Source organism: Eublepharis macularius, chromosome 14, assembly GCF_028583425.1.
Source record: "Eublepharis macularius isolate TG4126 chromosome 14, MPM_Emac_v1.0, whole genome shotgun sequence".
Taxonomy (NCBI): Eukaryota; Metazoa; Chordata; class Lepidosauria; order Squamata; family Eublepharidae; genus Eublepharis; species Eublepharis macularius.
This window is the reverse complement of record NC_072803.1, coordinates 67,834,251-67,857,482: the sequence shown is the minus strand read 5'-3', so window position 1 is coordinate 67,857,482 and position 23,232 is coordinate 67,834,251. Positions and strand designations below refer to the sequence as shown.

Genomic DNA, 23,232 nt, shown 5'->3' with positions numbered 1-23,232 from the left:
AGGAAAGGCAATGTATTTTAAAAGCTGTTTTAAATTTTCAAATGTGTCACCCTTAACTAGAGCAATGTTATCTAAACAACTGTAGTCCTTTGTGCTACGCCTAGTAAATGGGCATTTCATTATTCATAAATCTACTTACTCCATTTTTTTAAATGCAGTGAGGGGGCTGGGAAGGGGACCTGATGAACAAGCACATATGCAGTGGTGGAGAGGGGCTATCCCAAAGGGGTGTCCATGAATCAGACACATCGAGGTCTGACTTAGTGCTGCCTGCACTACTCCAAAAACTCCAGTAGATGTCAGGGCTAAATAAATGTTATAAACAGAGGAAGCCTCCAGAGTCAGGCAAACAAGGGACACTTTAGACAGCAGCTTACAAACTTGCTACCTTCAAGAAATATTTGGTGTGCCAAGGAACCTCTGTCTGTTGCCTGGGGCACTCACTGTCACCTAGCACAAACTGAGAATACTCTCCGAACATAACATGTCCTTTCAGCTGCCCACTAGAGAGGCAGATTAGTAGCAATGGACTGCCATAGGGATCATTCCATGGAACACCCCTTTGATGACTGTCCAAAAGGATCCCTGAAACAAAGCTGTAAAAACGTTGCTTTAGGATAAAGCAGGTGGATAAGCACTAGGTTTGCTCAGCAAAAGCTGTGAAATGGGCGTGGGGGTGGGGGGGGGAGTGAACTCACTGCAGGGAGGCAGTTTTCAGCAGCTTCCCCATGGGCAGAATAACGCTTATGCTTTTTGAAAACCCAGGGTGTAGGATTTAATTTTTTGGTTTGGGAGGCTTTATTCAGTCTGCCGTGTTTCCTATATGAGGAAGGAATATGGGGAGGGGGAGAAAAGACGGGGTGGTTAGTTGCCTCCCCACCCAGAAGCAGTGCACACAGCTCCCAGCCGTGGCTGCTATGGCCACATGTGACCTTTCATTTCTTCTACAACAAACTGCTAATCATATTTAACGTTTTGTAGAAATTTTAACATTTTGGCTTTGGAGGAGATCAGGGGAGGGGCATATTTAATTGTCATTGGATTTTAGCAGGTCAAACTGGAGAATCTTGCCCAAATAAAACACAAGTTAAGCACATCCCAGAGTAAACTTCTGAAGTGAAGTTTTTTGGAGAAGCAGAAGCAGATTACAAAAGCACCTCCTGCTGGCCATGGGTGGGACTACAAGGGAAACTTCCCCCTACAAGCAAGCAGGTGTCTCGTTAACTAACCATTTCCCCCCCAGTATGAGATTTGTGGACTCCTCTGGAATTGTTCCATCTATTAACTGAATATTCTTTAGAAAACATGCAATATTATTGGGGGTCTGGAATTCTATACCTTCCCCTCCAATGTTAATAGTTTTATACTCCAGAGAAAGAAGTCCACTGAAAATATTTCTATTGTGAAACAGTTCCGGACAGTACATCTCCTAAACTTGAGAATATATTTGTATTTTCTCAGTCCCTCTTTCTAGCCAGATAGGATGTGGGATAACAAGACTGCCTTCTGTTTAGTTAGGGTTCCTGGGAGCAGTCTTCTCATGGCTAACATCTGACCAAGAAATTTTTCAGTTTGAAGGTACAGGAGAAAATCAGTTATATCCTTTGAACTCATTTCAGTGGTAAACACCATTCTCGCAAGCCATCCCCTCACATCTGAATGTCAACCATGCTGAGCTGCTGTGGAGCCTGTGCAATATGGACCATGGGTCAAAACCTCTTTTCGCTGAGCTTGCTGTCACCAGGCAATTCAATTGTTGCCTGGTTAGCTTGAGGTTTTTCACTGTACACTTGATGCTCGTGAATTCCAACTGATATGCGGTTTGGCCACTTTCTGTTGTTTGCTCCCTTCATCCTTTGCTTTCTCATGATCTTTCAGGGCAGAACAGCCACTGGACTCATGTTGGGAGAGGCCTGATGGGTACTTAGTGCCCCCCCCCCCACAGCCCAGGCTCTGCATTGAGCTGAAGGCAAGCTTAGATCCCACTGCAGCTTCCAGCCCAAACAGCAGAACCTCCAACTCTTCTTTGCAGCCAGGGGCCTAAACACATCAGTTCACACTAGAGAAAGACTTTCAACCACAGAGCACCACCCAGCCACGAGTGCATAATTTGAAATCCAAACATGTTACAATCTGCATTGACAGGGAGCTCCCTGTACCCCAAAATGTACAAAAATGGTAGACAGCTTACCCTTTCTCCAGGTTCCCCCAGTGGGCCCATTGGCCCAGTTGTTCCTGGAGGCCCTGGAAGACCCTGAAGTGGAACAAAAAGGAAGAACATGAGCTAGGCAAGAGGAAGGGAAGGGTGTGCATCTGTGTATACATACACACACATAATGAACAGGAAAAGTACGCAAAAGATCTGTTTACTTTAGCATGGTCAAATTGACCTAGCAATGCTTTCAGCTACATGCCCATCATATGGAAGCAATTGAACCCAGGGAACAGCTGCCTTTTGCCTGTTCACTCTGGCAATAGGGGGAGATACACAAATGCATTATTTTGTGCTAAGTGGGAGGGGAAACCAAGGAAAATGAGAAATGCTGTATAGAAGTGACTTACTGCTGGGCCTTCTGGGCCAGACGGGCCTTCAATGAGCATGCCCTGCAAAAGAAGAGACCAAAGTGAGGGGGGGCGGGGGGGCTGGCAGAAGCAAGGCCTCTGCCCGTTCCGTGCTTCACATAAGCTGTACGTTTAGGTTAGTAGAGTAGTTCCGCAGCAGGTCTTTGGTTTTCCTGGGTTGTATACTCCGTGGCGCCCCTCTTGTGCTTCCATCGGCGATGCTAAAAAGATTGGCCTTTCTCCTTCCTTCTTGGGGTTTCCCAGAATATCTGCAGCATGGCAAGGGAGCCCAGGCACCCCTGCAGGCCAGTCCCAGGAGGCGGGTCATACATCCGTTTGCCTTGCAGGCTCCTGTACCCTATGCAGAAACCCAGCAGATGGCTTGCCCATCACCTTCACTGCCACAACAGGCAAAGCATCACTGCATACACTAAGTGTCTCTGAATGTTGAGTGCAGTTCCAAAATCTCCTCAGCCCCACTGTATCCTGAAGGGCCGGGCAGCATCCTCATCACCCCCTCTCCCAAACATTTTATTGTAAGGTCAGGATCTCTGATAAAGCTTCAAATGCTCCTTCACTGTGAAAGATACTGAACCCAAGAAAGGAGGAGACATGGAGAGAGAAGCCCCTCCCCTGAGCATGCTGGCTGCTCTGCTATTAACATTCTTTCAAATTTGTTAGAAATTATAACGGTGTTTCTTTCAACAGGGCCCTCCAAATCTGCATTCCATGGTATTGGCCATGCAAAGAGCATTCTAGCACCAGAGAACCTTTCCAATTGTCAGAATCACACAGGGCAGAAAGAAAGCAACATTTCCATTCTCTCACATAGAGACCAGTGTTATTCAGAAGCTTGCTTGCTAATCTCTCAAGGGAAGTCAGCCCAACAAAAGACATCTCTGCAAGTCTTCCTTTGCCCTGGAACCAAGGCAGCACATCGGTTCATCACTGTTGGACACAACTGGTGTCCCAAATGTCCCTTTAGCCAATCATAATAAGAGACAGATGGAGAGTCCTGCAGATGAAGCAATCTATAACCATTTATTAAACGATGGAGGAACGATGGTTACACAAAGAGTAAAAGGTCCCCTCGTGCCCAACGCTCATCAAAGCTACAATAGCAGTACAAAGCAATTAATACCTTTTGGTTAATTATAATATTTGTTATTCTACTGGCTCAGAGAATACAGTGACCCCCATTGGCTCAAGTGGGCAACCACCTCTCATGATACAAGTGTCTAAGGGTATCCTGATTGGAAGAAGCAACTTAGGTCAACAGCATAGTTACAGCATTACCCGACTGCAATTTCTTATCTTATCTGTCCTTGGTTTTATCTCTGGAAGGAACATCTTCCTTCCGTTCTCACCCATCTCTTTCATGGGCTTCTCATTCATGCCCATTCCTTTGGTCTATGTAGCATTTAATAGCGGCGCCCCGATGTCGCTTCTTGCAACCTTGGGGGCTTCAAGTGGAGAATAATTCTCTGGGTTCCGTGTGAGAGAAATGCTCTCCTGGAAAGCGCGCATAGTTACATTCAATCCCCTTCTCCTCTTTGTGGTTTTCTCTCTCAGCCTTGAGAGATGTTGCTAATCTTAGCTAGCTTTCATTGCAACATTTCGCATAGACAGTTTCAAAAAGGGGTTTCTGTATACAGTAAGGAACAGGTGTCAGGAAACAAGCAGGTGCTTATTAAGCGCAATCTACCTGGTAGCAAGCTTCACAGTACTTTTGATCTTACTTCTCACAGTGATTTACATGTATAACATACATTTTGCTTTGGTCTTTTGGTTCAAATCTCATTTTCTTGCCAGTTGCGTTACAAACACTACATTAGCTCCTGAGAATAGTAAAAGTGCATAATAGTGATAGAAGGCACATAAGGTACATAAAATCCCTTTCCTTAAATCCATTTCCCACATCACTAAGGCCCAGTTGTGTGTCATGAGAAAGACGCCGATTTGTCTTCAGAGACTCACAGAGGGAGCCACCTTCCCCTACTCTCTAAATGCAAGCTATTGCCCATCCAAGGGTGTGGTCTGTGCCTCCAATTTCAAGGGGGGGGGGCGGCTCAGTGTTCAGAGGTTTGGGAAGCAAGAAAAGGTGTTCTTGGCCCTCACCTGCCTGGGCTGCTAACTCTCTTCCAAGATATGCCCCAGATCACACTTCCATGACTTTGCAGCAAAATGGGAAGAATTCCCACTGTGGAGGTGAAATCAGCTAAGAAGCCAGCAAGCGTCAAGCCTGCTCAGTCCAGAGAGAGCCTGGGAGAGAGCCGGGCCTGAGCTCAAACTGCACCCCCTCAAAGGAGGTCAGGGTTGAAGTGAAGGGCAATTGGTGGAGTTGTGTCAGATCAAAGTGTGGAGCGACATCACAGGCATTGCCCAGAGGAGTGGAACACTCTAGTGCCTCCAGCACTGCAGGCCCGCCTTTGGCAACTTCCTCTGCCCATCAAACAAAGGAAAACATCAATGTTCCTGGCTCCACGCGTGCGGAAACTCGCATGCACAGGCATACACACTAACTGAAGTATATCATCAAAGTTCACCTAAAGCTATAATGTATGTAAGGTGACTAAAGAAACTCCTGATCAGGCAAAAGCAACCAGTAAATATCCAAATGACTTTGATTTTGTTTTTTAAATAACTTTAACATTCCTTCCTGGGGAATGGAGGTTAGCACATCCCAAGAGTTTATTTAAAGAAAAATTCTGGACGAATCTGGGGATTCCAAAACATCTGAGGAGTTTTAAGGGAAGCTTTATACACTTTTGACAAGACATACAAACTTCCCCAGGGAGAGCTGCCCTCCCCCTCCCTTATGGCAGTTGCTCGGTGAGATCCCTCTACACTCGGTCCCATTCCAGTTGCTGTCTCTGAAGTGGGCCAGGAGGTGGCAGGGACAGTTGCAGAACTCCACGGTCTTCAAAATTGCCATACGCTTTTTCCTTGAAAGCTGGTCTACACAACAACATTTCTTGATGCTTGTCCCCAGGTTTGTTGGATGGGTCTCTCTTAATTTGGGTTTGCTTTGTGGTAACTCAGGCTCAGCATCTGGAACAACCTTAAGCTGTTCCTGTGTTACAGCTTTGCTTAAAGACTCTTACTGAGCTCCTCTGTATTCCCACTTGACACTGGGGCTTTTCCAGGATGGCCCCCAACTCTGGCCCACACAGCCCCATGTGGAGAAGCAACACAACTGAGTCCTTTTCAATGGTGCAGAGGACCCTGGGACATATTTTGCTTGGGAGGGGCACTCATGCAACCCCTGGCGTGGGGAGGAGCATCCCTCTGGATGCAGGGATATTGTTAAGCAAGAGTACAATGGCCCCTAAAAGACTCACAGTTCACTTCCTCAGATGCATTTCATGACTATCCATTGGGCAGATCCAGTGATACTTAAAGCAGAAAGTAACAACAGAAAGTAAATTTCCACGTGTGGGCTGGTATTCTCCTGCAACTATAATTGATCTCCAGACTACAGAGAATAGTTACCGTGGAGGAAATGGCAGTTCTGCAGGGTGAACTCTACAATGTCACATCTCACCCTGAACTCTGCCCTGCCCAAGGACCACCCCCAAATTTCGTGGCAGTGGCAATCTTAACAGGCAGAAGGAGGGAGAGATTACCAGTTCCCTTTTGAAGGGGTCTCCCCTTCAACCAGCCTCTCTGCGCAATGTCTTCCCTCTCCCACTTTTCTGTTGTGTGTAGACTGAAGTGTAAATGTGCATGCCTAGTAGAGGCACCTGAGGAAGTGAGGTCTTTCTCACACACATTTCCACTGGGATAAATTCTGTTCACCTTTTAAGAGCTGCTAGGCTCCTTGTCCATCTGTTGCAGAAAAATTCATCTAAGCTGGCAGCCTCTCTGGGATTATTTTATTGTCCTGACCACCTCCAGCCCCGCCATGTAGCTGTGCCTCCAGCTGCCCTCACCAGGCTCAACTGCTCAGAATTTGTCAGCAAATACAATGGAGACCTGAGAGCTGGACGGAGAGTGATTTGCCCATTCCTGACAAAAACATTCTCTATGCTTCTAAAATTGTTTATCTTCTGCTCCAGCTCTGGGGACATCTGGCACCTCTCCCCAGCAAGAAATCCCAGCTGTTTGGGTTATCGGCAGAGTGAGAAATCCAAAGGACACCAAGAGGAGGTGGAAGGGATAGGCGGGATGGAAAGTGGCGGGCCATGCTTCAGGATGGAGTAGCTTCTCAGCCCCCACAGTCTGTCAGATTGGCTCATATTTAGACCTGCATAATTTATCACCCACCAAGGTGAAGACAGCCACTGATTATGGACTGTAACCTGCCAGGCGTTAGATTCCGGCCTCCGTACACACTTCTAGCCTTGCAGGCCCTGACTGAGGCTGTGTTGGGTTTGTAGACTCTGCAAGTGGTATAGGCCTGCTCACATCCATCCGTCGTGATAGTTCTGCCTCCCTACCCCTGCCCCCATCTACTGCCACTGTAAGTGCCTCAAGGCAAGGACTGGCCTTTTCCAGCGTCTGTCATCCTAAGAAATGCTGTGCATATCAACAACACTATGGCCAGTACTGAGGACAGGGCTCCTATTTCAACGGCTGACCTCCAACAGTTTTGGCCCACTGGGGTGTCAATATGCTCCCATTCACAAATCATTCACCAACCCACCACACCCCATTTTTCAGGAAGGCAGCTTCAACCGGCCATTCCTCAGCTGAAGGGCAGCTTCCCGTGGTGTGCTGAGGGATCTGACATAGTCTGGCTGACTGAGGCTCAAGAGGTGGCCTTGATAGTTCAGATGACCCAGAAAGCAAACTGCTGAAGTCTAGGTGACTCTCATGTGAGTGACCCCAGTGGTGGGGACAGGTTTCCCCTCTCTCAGGTCCCAAATTTCACTCTCGGGGGAACAGCGAGGAGTTGCAGTGGCAACCAATAACTCAGCTGCCAGGGCCTCTGCCTCTGCTGTGGGTATTCTTGCCTCCAGGGCAGTGTGCAAACCAGAGGCAGCAGCAGGGATGGGTTCCAAGGAATTTGGAGGAGCAGCAGACTCAATTCAGCAGGCACCCAGGAAATGATACTGGTGGTCATGGATTACTTCTAGACTGGACTGGGTGAGCCTGTCCAAAAAGCCCTTCCTTACATTTCCCCTGGCTTAAAAAAGCACAGCAAAATGCTTGCTCACAGACTGCCGAAGAACGTGGCATGCTGACTTCAGAGGCATAGATATGTGCGCATGTGCACGCACATACACAAAGTGCCTGACAAAAGGTACAGAAAGACACACACACACCCTCCAAGTAAAGTTATCACCTACGGCTTCTTATAAGAAGTGGAAGAAATACCCCATCCTCTCTAATGTGACTGTGATATTCCCTCACCCCCTCTTCTAAATGCATGTAAGCTTTTGCATAAGATAAGGAGAGCTTGTCCTTTCTTTTCTTTTTTTCCTTTCCTTTTCTCTTCCAAGCAGCCCTTGAACACTTCTTCTTTGGACAGGCGAAACAGAGAGCGAGAGAGGGAGGGAAAGGCAGCATTTGGTCTTGTTTACCTTCTGGCAACCATTCCACTGTCCAGCATCTCGAAAGCAGCTGGGGCTGCCAAATACTTTTGGGATGATTAAGCTGAACTGTGTTTTGTTCTCTGGGTAACTTTTTGCAGAGAGGGACTTTATGCAACTGTTCTAGCAGATCCTGCCACACTTGGATTGCACATATTTCTGATTTTCTCCTAGGCACGAACACACTTTTAACTTGCAAGCAGCAACCTCCTGCCCAAAGTGGAGTCTGGGAAAGGAGGAGGAGGAGGAGGAGGATTTTTGGAAAGCAGTTACTGCCAGATCTGATGCTGATTTCATTTTCTCTTCAAAAGAAAATAATTTGGGGCCACGGAAAAGCAGTAAATGAAAACCTCTAACCCTGCTTGTTAGGATGGATATTTCTCTAGCCCCTCAACCAAGCAAACTGGGTTAATTGAGTTACTGGTCAGCAGCAAAGGCAGGATTAGGAAGGACTGGCTGAAGGAGAGACTGCTGAGAAGGGGGTTGAGAAGCCACAGCTGTGGAAGTGATGAGAGCATGGTATGGACCGTGCAGGGTGAAAGCTAGAATTGGAGCAGATTTGATGTGGATTGCCAGCTTTTGCTTCTGGCAGGGCACCCATACTTTAATGCAATTTACATTTTGTAAGTGAAGCTTTCCCTCGGCATGCAAACCAAGTATTGGGAAAACATCAAAATTTCAGCACTGAATACAGTAGTTAAAGACTGGGAGCCCTGTCCTGCCTCCCCCCCTACTGTAACAGTCTCTGATAGAAGTCTCTAAAAGCACAGATCAGCTAAATTAGGACCACTCTAGACATGACACCGGCAGATCTGTGAATGGAACACCAGCCTATAATTTAGGTGATCAGCAGTGAGGAGGGATTTAGATCAGGGCCATTTCCACACGGCTTACCTTTTGTCCGGATACAGCGTCTTTGTGCGCGAAATCGCGCCAGGAAGACGCTTTTATCGCGTGATTTCACACGAGAACACGCTGTTATTGTGTGATTTCACGCGAAAACATGCTACATCCCGGCAAAAGGTAAGCTGTGTGGAAACGGCCCAGGTCAGGAGCATGGGGGAAGGGCAAGCAGGTTTTTAACCTTTCGCCTCCCCCCCCCACCCCCCCTCTCCATTTCCAGACTTCAAATAGCATCCGCAGGGAAAACCAAGTTGGTTGAACGTTTCCCTTTATGAATCATATAGTGTGTCTGTAGGGGGGGCAGTGAGGTTTAGACAATGGCACAAGGGGAAAGGATTGACCCCCCCACACACACACACACACAAGAGATCCAAATCAGGGCCTCAGGCAGCATCCTGGCTAGTTTGGCTCTTAGTTTTCCAGAAATTGCAGAGCTGGCGTGAAGTGACTGTTGCAGAGCTGTTAAAAGCACAGGAGCACTGCCAGGAAAATTGCAAAGGGAAGGTGCGGTGATACCAAAAGTCGTTTCAGTGGCACACAAAGAAGTGGCCATCTGGCTCCATCTTGAGGGCAACTTCACATGTGGCTTTTGGAACACAAGCATAAAACTGCCCTCTTTTCAAACACACATATCAATGTTACACATATGGAGAGAATGACAGGCAGAGCACCGGAAGCGTAGGAGACATTCAGTATGCAAGGACAAGGATGCTGAAGAAGCAAGAAAGGCAGTCAGATTCTGCTTTCAGAGTCCAACTGGTGTTTGAGTGGCTAAAAAAAAAATCAGAAAATAAATTGACTGCTAAAAATAAGTGCCTTTGAACAGAACTGCTGGCTCTGCCTACCTCCCACACAGCGCAGTTGCTTCCGTTCCCTCCTCCAGGCACAGGGATGCTTCCCGGCACACTCACAACTCCAGACATCATGGAAGCGATGCAGAGGGAAGGGCCTGGGCCCGGCATGCTAGCACTCTCCAGCCTGCCTCACTCACCCACAGACAGAATGAGGGCTGGCTGAGGCAGTGGAGGAAGGGGGTCCGGAAACATCAGCTCCCCCTTCAGTAACCCACAGCCGTAACAGGTGACTTAAATGCAGCCGCCTTTGGAAGGGCTCCAGTGACAGTAACAAGTGGGCAATGGCCGTTTCCACACGACTTACCGGCCTCCGGAGCATTGCGCAAAACACGCAGAAGAGAGCGTCTTCTCATGCGAAATTGCACCAGGAAGACGCGATGTCACACAAAACTCCAGGATGATAGAGTCTTCCTGGTGCGATTTCGCACGAGAAGACGCTCTCTTCCGCGTGTTTTGCGCAACGCTCCGGAGGTCAGTAAGTCATGTGGAAATGGCCAATGTTGGGACATGGGCAGGCACATCTGGTCCCGCTGCAAATGACAGGAAAGTGCAAACCTCCCACTGGAACACCCCCATGGCCTGAGGGTGGCCACTCCACAGCCTCCATTCTGCCCCTTTGCAACCTGGGAATACGGATCAACACAAGAAGGTCTGCTGCAAAATACGGCCGAGATTCTATTTGTTCACCTTGTACAGCCTTTCTCAAGACAACACAAATGCTCAGAATGCTCAGAAACAGCCAATGCCAGGGGTGCAACTGTCAGTCACAGCATCACGTGGGGTGAGAAAACCTGCTTCTTCGGCAGTTTTTTATGCCTAATAAAGATATAGCAGCCCTAGTCCTGCTAGCCTCTAGCCACACTAGCTACAAGCAGGACAGCATGCTTTGTCTGACAGGCCCATTGCTAGTGACAAAATCAGGGCTGGGTTGCTTGTGCATCACTCACCTGATGTCTCTGCTTCTAACATAGTTGTCTGAAAGTTATCAGCTCACCACTGAGAAGGCAACACACTGAGGTGTACTTTTCCAGCAGCTAACTTGCAATGTCACACATGCTGTTGCCACTTGATGTAGTCCACAGGGGATAGACGTGTGTGTGCAAACCAACCCTCAGCATTCATAGCAATTTTTTTTTTGCATGCTCAAAGCACTTCACTGAGTACATCTCAGCTCAGAGCCAATGTCAAAATTCACCACATACACCAAATGCAATAGAAAGAAAGAGCATATTTCTCTACAACTTTTTTTTGGAGTAGTTACAGCAGAACCTTTTGCATTATTTAAATACATTTAGAGGGGGGTTAAAAGCAAACTGCAGACATTTCGAGCTTTGCCTAGGCTTATAGGGATTCTCCAACTACACCACAAATGCAAAACAATGACAAGAGCTGTTACCGGCTCAACGATGGCTGGCTCCCCCTTCTGCCCCTTTTCACCGCGTGGCCCACCAATCTACATCAGACAAGGAAAAGACAAGTCAGAACAACTCATCATGGATACAGTTTTGCAAGAGTAAGCAGAGCACATGGTGCAGCCTGACCAGTATGGAAACCAACTGTCTCAATTGCCCAATATGGACTCCACTTAAGTATATCTGGGAGAAGGAGATGAACCCAAAATTTTGGGAAGATCTTAAGGCGGAAGGTATAACTAGAGTGAAGGATATGTATAATAGTCAAGGGGATTTGTTACCACTTCAGGAATTGAATCAAAAATTGGGGGAAAGATATTGGTTAAATTTAATGGGGTTACACCATTTAATTAAACAAGATAAATATAAAGAAGCTATTAAAAGGGAAGACAATAATATAGAACATGCACTATATGTGGATGAAATAAAGAAAGGGCTGGCAGGGAAAATCTACCTTGAATCGGTGAGGGATAAGGAGTTTATGTTTAGAACTTTAAAAAATAAATGGAATAAAGAAAAACAAATAACTTCTGAGGAGGTTAATAAGTTAATGGTGAATTTGAAAGCAATTAAGCTAGAAAAGTATAGAGAACTTGAAAGAAAGATAATCATGAAGTGGTATAGAACTGCCCAGTTGGCATACATGCTTAAAGGGATGAAACCTAACGGCTGGCATTGTAATGCAAAAGAAGGGTGGTACTCCCACTTATGGTGGGAGTGTCCAAAGGTCATAGATTTTTGGGGAAAGATACGGGGAAAAATAGCATTGGTATGTAAGGTTAACCTTAATATAGATGTAGATCTATTATTCATGGGTGTATTGGGAAACACTAGAATTGAGAAACAAAACCAGGATATTTTCAAAGCAATGTTACTAGCTGCACATGCAGTTGTTGCATACGGTTGGAAGGAGAAGTTAAAATGGACCTTAGAAAGATGGAATGATTACCTATATGAATATATTCAATCGGATATGTTGGAATGTTTAAAAAAAGATAAGGCATGGGATGGAAAAATGGAGGAGATAAAAGAGAAATGGTCTGTATATTTTCAATGGGTATATAATGGAGAAGCCAATACAGCTATATTTGGAAAATTGGAAAAAATGTGCTCGTGGCTAAAAATTTAATTTGTAGTTATAGGATGGCCACCTTCCGGGGGGGAGGGTTACAAAAGGGGTAAAAGATGTATCATAGGAGAACTTGGACTGTATTGAAATGTAATAATATGTGATGCATTCATTAAAAAAAAAATTGCCCAATAAGATGTAATGAAAAGGAGCACGCAGGATGTACGCTACTCAGCCCATTTCATTTATTTCTCATATGTGTATCCTGCACTCCATCTAGTATGTTCACATGAGATATGCTTACCCATTGTTTTTATTCTAATATTCTCTCATGAGAACCCTATGGCTGTGAATAAAACAAAGATGTTATCTATTTTTTTTTCATCCTTACAGCAACAACCCTGTGAAGGAGGCTGAGAGATGGGACCTGGCCCAAGTTTACCTGGATCGCTTCATGGCTAAGAAGGGATTTGAACTGAAGTTCCCCAAGAGACCCTGAAATACCTTGGCTGGAAAAGTTCAAGGCCTTCGCAGGCAGGAACCCAAACCAGAACATTGCAGATGGCATTAAACAGTTCCTTGGTCTGTCTAGAGCCAGCTGCATCCCACATTCAGATTACCCGTTTCTTCAAGAAGAGTCAGGATGAGAGGAGGTGACAGAGTGGACCAGAATGCTGGATTCACACTACTGGTTCAAATCCCTGCTCTGACATGAAGTTTGCCGGCTGACTTTTGGGCAGTTATTTTCTCTCAGCTTAACCTTCCTCACAGGGTTGCTATGAGGATAAAATTTTGGGGAAGAGACCCATGTACGCTGCCTGGAGCCCCTTGGAGCAAAGGCCGGAAAAAAATGTAAGACCGTAGGAAAGGATATGTGCAGGCAGCATCAGAAGCCAGGGTGAATAGTAAGTGTCTAAATAAAAGTGGTGTACAGTTCAAATTAAAGTTATTTTTAAAACACAAATTAAATGAAATTGAGAAGTGCCAAGTGTGTCAATCATCCTGGAACTTTTTCCACTCATGGGCCTGAACAATGGAAGGCAGGGGCAAATGTATTAAGCAACTGGAAGTGCAATCCTAAACTGAGTTGCATCTTCTAACTCCATTGACTTCAATGGAGTTAGAAGGGTGTCATTCTGGACAGCAGTGCACTGTGAGTAAACTAGAGGTTTGCATTCCAAAAATAACTGACGAGGTGAACACACAAAGCTGCCTGATGCTGAGAATAAGCTGTGCGGCTTCTAACTAGCATCAAGCCTCCAAGGTCTAGAAGGTCTTTCCTATGACTTGCTACTTCACATCCCTTAACTGGAAATGTGGGGGGTTGCGCTTCCTCCCCCATGGCTGTGGCCCTGTAGGGAGAACCCTTAGATTTGTGAGTCCCACTAAAAAACAGTTGGAGAGCACCTCTCTCTCTTAATCCAGCAACTTCCCCAGGTAACCCACTACTAGCCCCTTATAAATAACTTTGGGACAGAATACAACCAATTAGTGATTGCCTACAAGATACAATTCCTGGCTGTAGCAAAAATCACATGGAGCAGAGAAGCAGGGTTGGGGGAGAGTTTGTTTAATATACATACAGAGCAGTAGCTGACCTTCCCATTTCTCCAGGGGACGGGCCAATTTTGAAGCAGCAAATGCAACATAAGGACGAACCCTTGGCTTTCTTGCTGCTTCCCCAAATGCCCCACATATGTAGGCAATTTCTGGGATGAGGCAAACTAAAAATGCCATGGAGATGGGTTAATATCTGTTGTAGCATAGTGGTTAAGCAGCTGGGCTCTGAGCTGGCACTCTGCTGGTTCGACTCCCACTACAGCCCTGAACACTGCCAGTAGCCTTGAGCCCCAGCTGCCCAGCTCTCAGCCCCAGCTGCCCAGCTGTATTGTGGGGATAATAACGTCACTGACTTTGTTCACTGCTCTGAGTGGGCACTGATCTGTCTAGAAGGGTGGTACATAAGTGCAGTGTTATATGAGCTGCTGTATCATAATGGGTAAGTGGCTAGCCTGTGAATCAGCACTCTGCTGGTTCGAATCCTGCTCCTGCCATGAGCTCAGCAGGTGGCTCCTCTCAGCCCAGCTCCCCAGCTGTATTGCGGGGATAATAATAACACTAACTTGTTCATTACTCTAAGTGGGCACTAATCTGTCAAAAAGACTGGTATATAAGCACATGGTTGTTGTTGTTATTATTATTATGAATATCTGCCCAAAGGGTGAAGCTTATGGTCAAGCCAGCACTCAAGAGGCCCAGGCATTCCTTACCCCTTCATAGAGTGTATCCTGGTTCGCAGGCATTCCAGGCCCAATGTCGGGGGAGTCCGTTCTGTCGTAATAGCCATCGTAGTAACTGTCATACTCCCGAATGGTTTCCTCGGCAAAGTCTTTGTCAGCATCTTCTGAGCCTTGATTCCCTCCTCCTGCAGCCTAAGAAAGCAACAACAGCCCACCTCAGACACTCTTTTTAAAGCCAGCTGAGGGAGTGGCAATTGCCGTGTCATGATTTTTTCTCCTGCCCCCACACATTATGACAATAAACATTACATCTTTTCTGTCAATTAATGGTCCTACTCAGGCTGTCGGACTCCCTTCAGGAAATGCTGACTGCTGTGTCTAGTGTGGAACTCCTGAATGCCAGTGCCACAGAGGACTCTGGGCCACACCCCGTGGAGCATGCTCTATTCACTAGTCTGCTAGGCACTAGGGATACTGCGAATTTTGCATGAACACATTTGATGATGGTACTTACTGTGTTCAAAGGTGATGATCAGAAGTGAGCCAATCACTTGATCTGTTTGGTTCATGTGGAGCAGCTGCAAACACCTGCCAAACAGGTTTGCATTGGGTTTTCCCCAAACTGCTCAGTGCTGCTTCAAACAGATCAGCAGCAATGACTGAGGGACAGCATGTATAGATGACCGAGTGATCTGTCTGTTTAAGCAATTGCCTGCTGACCAGAACTCTTCTGTCAAAGAATGGCCCTCTGAATTTGCCCCCAATTTCATTTTAGCATTTATTAGCAAGCTTTCTGAATCATGATGCATTTCCTGTTCCTGTGCAGAAGGCACACTGAGGCACCCTCAGCAAAGATCGTGCTATTTGTGTGTCTCACTCCTCACTGGCCTTCACTGGAGTGTCACCCAATCAGGCCCACCCAAGCACCAGAAGGAAAACAGCACTCTTCGTGGGACTTTAAATACAGGCTGAACTGCATGTACAGCCAAAATATGCCACAGTGAAAGAAATTACCTCAGTTTCGTTGACAGTGATGACTGTGGTGGCAGGAACTTCCACCTCGATAGCACCTTCCGGGAGCTTCTCTGCTGTGTCAAGATCATCATAGTTGAAATCCTCATAGGGGAGAGGAGTGTAGTACTCATCTGTGATGGTTTCATAATTATACTCATCTACGAGTGGGTCCTCCACCCTGTCCTCTTCCCTCTTCTCTTCCCGAGTGTTCACAATAGGTGGAGATGATGTGGAGGAAGGGGTGAGATTCTTCTTCCAAAGAGGAGAGGAGAGAATCACATTATACATTTTTGGAGGATTCCCAAATGCCCAGCATTCACATATGCCCTCCCAGACACTTGCCACTGTCCAAAGGCTTCAGGCAGGTCAGACTCTCTCAAGGAAGTTTATTTGCAACCAGATACCTTTCCCCACAGGCGAGTGACAGAGTGAACACACCTGGACCGAGGTGGCAACACTAAACAGATTAATGGATTAAAAACTTTTCAATCAATTGTGGCAACACTGCATGCAAGCATGGCTGCAAGCAGAGAGGGCCAGGGGCACCTGGAGATGCTTCCCTCTCATCTGACACCTAAAAAGGAAGGCCTCTTCCAAGGTGGCACCTGCTGTGTGGGCTATGGATGAAAACAAAGGACAACTTGTTCCTTGGCACAGCTGTGCGCTTATCTGTGCATATGAAGGGGTTAAGCAGATGAGGGTTAATCAACTAAGATTTCAGGCCACAGTTTTAAGAGATGACAGCATCCCCAGGAGGTGCGCCTGACCCCATCACTGCCGATCTTCATGAGGCAGCTAAATGTTTTATTCAGGACTCCTTTTAATTAACTTTGTTTTTATGTTTATTGACCATCTTAAAGTGTACTTTTAAACTTTGTTTTTATTCATTTTATGATTGTGTTTATTTTTTTTTAATTTACATTGTAAGCCCTCTTGAGGTTCTGCAAGGAAAAAAGATGGCTAAGAAATGTTTTAAATATTTAAATAAACATGATTTTGCTACAGTTATTCTCACTTCACTTCTCTATGCATTGAGAAGTTTCAGAGACGAGCGCTTATCCTCCAGAGGCCAGAGGACTGGAATTGCATTGTTGTGTTTGCAGCTTTTGCTTTATAGGGTTTTTTCACATGGGGTTTTTCATTGGTTTCAATTCCATACAGCTTCGATTTGACCCTTGATTTCCACACACTTTTTTTGCACTTAGTTTTCACTTCAGGTCCTCCCCCTACTTCCTGTTTTTTTCCTGTTTTTTATAAGACCACTTTTAACCCGATCTTTTAAAAAAGCCAGTTCTTTTACCTTTGTTTGTCCTGCCCACTCCCATCCACCTCTATCCCACTTTTCTTGGTTGTGCATCACAGTCAAACTTCCCCTCCCTCCCTCCACCTTCCTTCCCTGTCCTGGTTTTGCTTTCTACCTTTTTTTAATCATCAATTTCATAACATTGTAACGACCTAATGTTGTAATAATAGATGCAGCAGAGTCTCTGCATTCATTGAATTCCCAGCTTTCATTTTAAAAAGGTTTCTAGCCCCTTCCGCAATGAAAGGTGGAGATTCAAAGAACCTGCTGCATCATTATTGCAATGCTTGATCATGATAAAATTATGAAATTTATTACTTTTTATAAAAAATGCAATGGGGGCTTAAGAATGCGCTAAAATAAAAAAGGAAGGTTGTTGTGATGCCTCTGATGATGCAGCACCCTCCCTTGAAAATCCTGATTACTTAGGGTATGTGAGGAAGAAATAAACTGACTCCACAACTGTTAAAATGCAGAGGGGGAGCATATGTAGAAAAACTGAGCCTAAACCAATTTCAGAGCTTGTGGATTGACTGCTAAGAAAATCAGGAATAACTTGACTGTGTGGAAAAGTCCATTGTCAAATATCCAGGCAGAGCCCACCTGGAGACACACACTGAGTCACTCCTACAGGGCAACAGATCCACCCTCCCCCACCCCCCACCCCTGAACTCTAAAAAGAGAGAAGGATCCTATATACCAATGCCCGAAGTATGGGTAATAAGAAGGAAGAGCTTGAACTTCTCTTGCAAACAGAGGGCTAAAATATAGTAGTGTCATGTATGCACCCATCCATGCCATTTGTGTGTTCTCTAGTGTTTTGATCTCATGCCATGTTAATACTGCATTGCATTCCTATAATAAGTTCATATCAAAGTTGACCTGTCTAAAACCGAAAGTGCCTTGCTTGTTAACACTTTTCACAGAGATACGTGCTCAGCCTGTTATCTTTAAAAAGAATGCTGTCTGCTGACCTTGCAGCTGCAAAAGAAGAATGTAACCATTTCACAGGGGAAGGGAAGAAACTTCAATTTCTTTGCACTCTTGCCTAGACAAAGCTATTGTGTTCTCACATAACTTCTTAGGTTTTCGTGCCAAAATGCAAACTGCTCAAGGGGAGGGGGGGGGGAAGATGCTCCCTATATCAATAGTGCTTTTGCCTGTATAATCATTCCTGCCAACTTTCCCATCTATGGATGTACCCATGAACTTAATGGATCTCTAAATAAAAGTATTTCAACCGATGCACTAGAGTACTTGCTGTGAGGGGCTTGGGGATCTATCTGCCATGGGCTGCCATCCCTAGAACTGATAAATAGGAATTACTGAGACTTCGTGGCAGGGCCTCCGAGGTGGTGCAAAAAAATTCCAGGGCCCCTTTCCTACTCCATTAGCCACCTTATTTTTTTTTATCCATAATGGTTTTAAAAGTTTTTTAAAAATAGGCTTTGTATTTACTTAAAAATGAGCTTTCCTTGCCTTTTTTAAAAAAAATTTCTAACGACAGCATCAAAATTAATAGTTCTGGCAATGTTTGATTCAATACTCAGCCTGGCCCAATCCACAAGATGTTCTTGAGACATTGTAGACCTTAAAAAATTCTTAATCAGTTTGTGTTTGCTAAATGATCTCTCTGCAGAAGCTGCTGTTGCTGAAATTGTTAAAAGAATTCATCAGCTGACATAAACATATGGAAACAGGTCACCAAGTCTGTAGTCTGTTAATATGTTCAACAGATCCAGTGGTTTTAACTGTGCATTTCCAAAATTTGCCTCATGTACTGAAGGTAAATGCTGCATTTCTGTCAAAGAATCCTTATCATTAAGGTCATCAGGATCTTGTTTTGATAAAAATAAAGCTTTTTCTTTCAAGTCACTTTCAGACATCATGAGGTATTTCCACAAGATACCTTCCACAAGATACCTGGGGCTTCCGGTCTGGGAAAGATGGTGAACTGAAGTCGCCTGGAGGAGCTGGGTGATCTAGAGCTACTGTTTGGTCAGGCAGGCACTTAGATTTGCCAGCTGCCACCCCATCCCAGGAAGGGAAGGGGCAAGGACGCGACAAGACCCCAAGAGAGTGTGATCTCGGCGCCAGAAGAGGTTCTGAATCAAGGATTTCTCCTGGAGCCTTGAGGTCCCCTCGGAGAAGGGCGAGCTAAAATCTCTACAGAGCTCTACGAGTCAAACTGACATAAGGACACCAGAAACCAGGCTTCTACAACAGATTTTGAACAAGTTTGAAATTCAGAAGCAGCGTGAACAACCCTAAGAGACAGAAAGAAGGTAAAGATTGTTATCTATTTTAACGGAGTGTTTTAAAAGGAAACACCAGCCAGAAGGTGGGACTGAGTTAATAAAAAGGTTGCAGGAAGATAAATCTGGGACAATTAAAGTGAAAACGGGAGGATTTGGTGGGATTTTAAGCCATAAAAAGAAGGAAAACTAAATTGTTTACACATACCTGTGGTTTTGGAATCGAAAGCAACGCTGGGAAAAGGGGAGGAGAGGCTGGAACAAACAAAGAAAACATCACGAGACGGGCATTGATATAGAGAGCAACTCAGCACTACTAGAGAAGAATCAACAACGAAGGTAAAAGGCGGAAGTGCAGAGGCAATAGATGACATGGAAGTGAAATAAGGATAACAACGCGAGAGGACAAAGGTGAAGAAATAAAAGGAAGTGCTTGGACACCATTTTGAGAAGGCTGAGGGAAGAACCATAGAGAAATTGCGCCCAACATTTTGGTAAGGTCAAATTTAAAGAATTTTTAAAAAGACAGAAACAAACAAATAGATAATAAGGAAATTGAACAGTGATTGGAATTGGGACTATTTGAAGGGGCATGAATGGACTTATAATAAGAATTGGAGTACTTTTATAAAAATGGAGTTAAGAAAAAGAGCAGATACGTGGGGGGGGGGGGAGCGAAAGCCAGCCCAACCATGAAGAAAGAGGAGAAAGAGAAATTGGAGTGGCAAAATGCCTTGGAAATATTAGAAAAGGAAGTGCTGGAAAGCACAAAAGAAATATCCCAATCTATTCAAAAGATGGAAGAAAATTTGGCTAAAAGTGTGAAAGACTTAATAAAGGCAGAGGTGGCAGAATTAAATAAGAGCCTAGATGAGATAAAGGACGAAATGCAAACAACAAAACAAGCAGTCCAGGGGGTGGAGCAGAAAACTAAAGAAGAGTGTCAAAGACTTCAAGATAGAGTAGCAATGATGGAATGTAAAGTGGCCGAGAACCAGCTGAGATTTTGAGGCGTGCCTGAATGTGAAGGACAGGATGTACAACAACAGATGATACCTATACTGGCGGAATATTTAGGTAAGCAACCAGAAGAAATTGAAATGAGTATTGACTTGATGTATAGAATAAACTCCAGCTATGCAAGACAGAAGAAACTTCCAAGAGATGTGATGGTAATTTTCACAGCAAGAAGAATTAAAGAAGAAATCTTGAGAGAGCACTTTAAAAATCCACTGGTGCTTGAGGAGAGTAGAGTTCGAATTACGAAAGAAATATCAAGAAAAATACTCCAAGAGAGAAGGAAATACAAGGAACTAATGGAAAAATTAAGAGAAAAAGAAATCAGGTATAGGTGGGAAATACCTGAAGGATTAACTTTTCAATTTCAGGCGCAGAAAGTTACCATCAAGTCAAGACATGAAATGACGATGTTCTTACTTCAAAATCAAAAAAATAAAGCTTTTTCTTTCAAGTCACTTTCATGATGCAGCTAACTGCGTCACAGCATTGAATCTTACAATTAATCCTGCTATAACACTGTCTACCAAAACATAAAACACAGACTTTCTGAAGTAGGATTCTTCTGGTGAACCATCTGTGTCATTCGTTTCCTGCAAGTCTTTTGGGAACGCTTTAGGCAATGAGATGTGACCATTGGTAACATACTTTTCTATTTCTTTTTGAGAAGGAAATTCAGTTGTGATACTGCAGACCTTGACCAATGTCAAAGCCTACGGTATTCTTCACATTTTCTAAACTCACTTCCACTTGAACCTGAAATTCTGTTTGTTTCAGTTCATTTTTGTCATTTTCTGCATGTGCTCCTTTATCAAAATCCTGTACATTATTACCCAAATCAACTGCTCCTTGTTTGGGAATGAGGTTTTCAAGAGTTTTCTATAGGTAGGCTGAATGAGAATTTTTAAAATGTGCCCTTAATCCAACTTGAAGGAGATTTTGTTGTCCCCTTTTTCATGTTCCTCTCATTCTTTCTTTTCGTTCGTTAGCTCCTGATTTGTGAGAATACATTTTCAATGGATGATTTATAATTTCTTATTTTATATCTAAAAAGGGAAAATTTAATTCCTAATCAGTTCTGATCATTGCCATGTTGCTTCAAAAAATCCTGAGCCCAAACTTACAATGTTTTAAAATGAATAAATCTATGAAAATGCAGCCTAAGCACTAATGTCACTACAGTAATTAAGGGAAAGAATTAGAACAGACCTTCAACTTATCTATCCAAAGTTGCTCTTTATAGATGGGTTTAGAATGTACTAATATACCAACCCTCCCACTGCAACAGAGGCCACCAGCCTAAACATTCTGTCTGCCTGGCTGGAGAGGGGAGAGTCATGTGATCTTCTAACTGGCACATGCTGCCCCTAGTGGAAGATCTTGAGAACGCAAGGTAACAGCAATGTAAAGGATAAAACTATGCTGTGTAGGCCAACAACATAAGATATTAATGCTAGTCCTCATATGCAAACATTTTATGGGACTGCAGGAAACTCTTGGGCCCCCTTTGGGCCCATGGGTTCTGGTGCGATGTACCTGCTGCCCCCCCCCCCATAGGGCCTGCTTCGTGGGATGATTCCCATGACTGGAATGTGGTAATGGATGGGTACAAGTTGTTCAAGAAAAAGGGTAGAAGAGGAGGTGGAGTGGTATTGTATGTGAGGAGAGGGCTTGATTGTCAGCAAGCTCTGGAGAATGTGGTTGACAGCCTGGAGGAAAGTATATGGGTGGAAATAAGGGGAGGAAGGACAAAGGGTATTGTTGTTGGAGTCCGCTACAGACCGCCTGACCAGGGAGAGGAAATGGATGCTGCCTTCCTTGAACAGATTGGTAGAGTATCCAGACATCAGAACCTTATAATTATGGGTGACTTCAACTTCCCCGATGTGTGCTGGGAGACAAGCTCAGCAAAGTGACAAGACTCACGCAACTTCCTGACCTGCCTGGCTGATAACTTTCTTTTTCAAATGGTGGAGGAACATACAAGGAGCTCTGCCATACTAGACTTAATATTAACCAACAGAGAAGAATTAGTAGATGGGGTGAAGGTGGTGGGGACCTTAGGGGGAAGTGACCATGTCCTCCTTGAATTCCAGTTGCTGTGGGGGGGCCAAGGAAGTTCGTAGCTAGACTCATAGGTTAGATTTTCGTAGGGCTGACTTCAATTAACTCAGAGGCTTGATGAGAGTCATTCCGTGGGGGAGTGTGCTGGAATGGAAAGGAGCGGGTGAAGTATGGGCTCTTCTCAAACATGACCTTTTGCAAGCTCAAGCCCTCACTATTCCAGCAAGACGGAAACATGGTAAAGCCTCCAAAAAAACGATGTGGATAAACAGAGCTCCAGAATAAGCTAAGGGAGAAAAAGGAAATGTTCAGGAAATGGAGAGAAGATCAGACCTCTAAAGAGGAATATATGAGGGTTACTAGGTACTGCAGATCAGCCACCAGAGAAGCCAAAGCTCAGTCTGAGCTGGGTCTGGCCAGCGGGGCTTGCTACAATAAGAAAAACTTCTACTGATATGTGAGAAGCAAACGCAAGATAAAAGAGGCAATTGGACCGCTGTTGGGAGTGGAAGGAGAAACTCTGATGGAGGACAGAGAAAAAGCAGACAGGCTTAATGACTTTTTCGCCTCTCTTTTCTCCCTGAAGAACTTGAGCCCATCTAGAGATGGTAGCAGACATGACAGTACACCTGGGTGGCTAGTTGATATTCACAGAGAGGTAGTGGAGAGGCATCTGGCTGCACTGGATGAATACAAATCCCCTGGGCCGGATGGGGTGCACCCAAGAGTGCTGCAAGAACTTTCCAGAGAACTTGCAGAACCCCCGTCCATCATCTTCAAGGCCTTCTGGAGGACTGGGGATGTGCCACAAGATTGGAGAAGAGCAAAGGGGCAGCCCAGCTCTGCTTCCTTCCCTCCTCCAGCAGGTCTCACCTCTCAGTTCCCGGGGACTTCCTTCCTTCTGCTTCCTTGTCTCTGCTGCCACCTTCCCTCCCCTTCTGCCCAGCTCAGCTCTAGCCTACTCCTGTGGGCACTTTATTTTTACTTTTTAAAAAAATTGCTAGA

The 23,232-nt window shown here is 45.0% G+C and overlaps 1 protein-coding gene across 2 annotated transcripts in view; it reads right to left on the bottom strand.

The window, feature by feature from the left end:
• The window catches only part of COL5A1 (collagen type V alpha 1 chain), a 404,609-nt gene that overhangs the window by 177,543 nt on the left and 203,834 nt on the right, over positions 1-23,232 (bottom strand). Inside the window, exons 7-11 of one of the 2 annotated variants that reach the window (XM_054997811.1) lie at positions 15,589-15,840; positions 14,605-14,766; positions 11,250-11,306; positions 2,563-2,604; positions 2,192-2,254 (exon numbers count right to left, since the gene is read on the bottom strand). In XM_054997811.1, coding sequence (XP_054853786.1) covers positions 2,192-2,254; positions 2,563-2,604; positions 11,250-11,306; positions 14,605-14,766; positions 15,589-15,840 — 576 coding nt within the window. The remainder of the gene's footprint in view (positions 1-2,191; positions 2,255-2,562; positions 2,605-11,249; positions 11,307-14,604; positions 14,767-15,588; positions 15,841-23,232) is intronic. The other variant, XM_054997812.1, reaches the window with a different exon arrangement.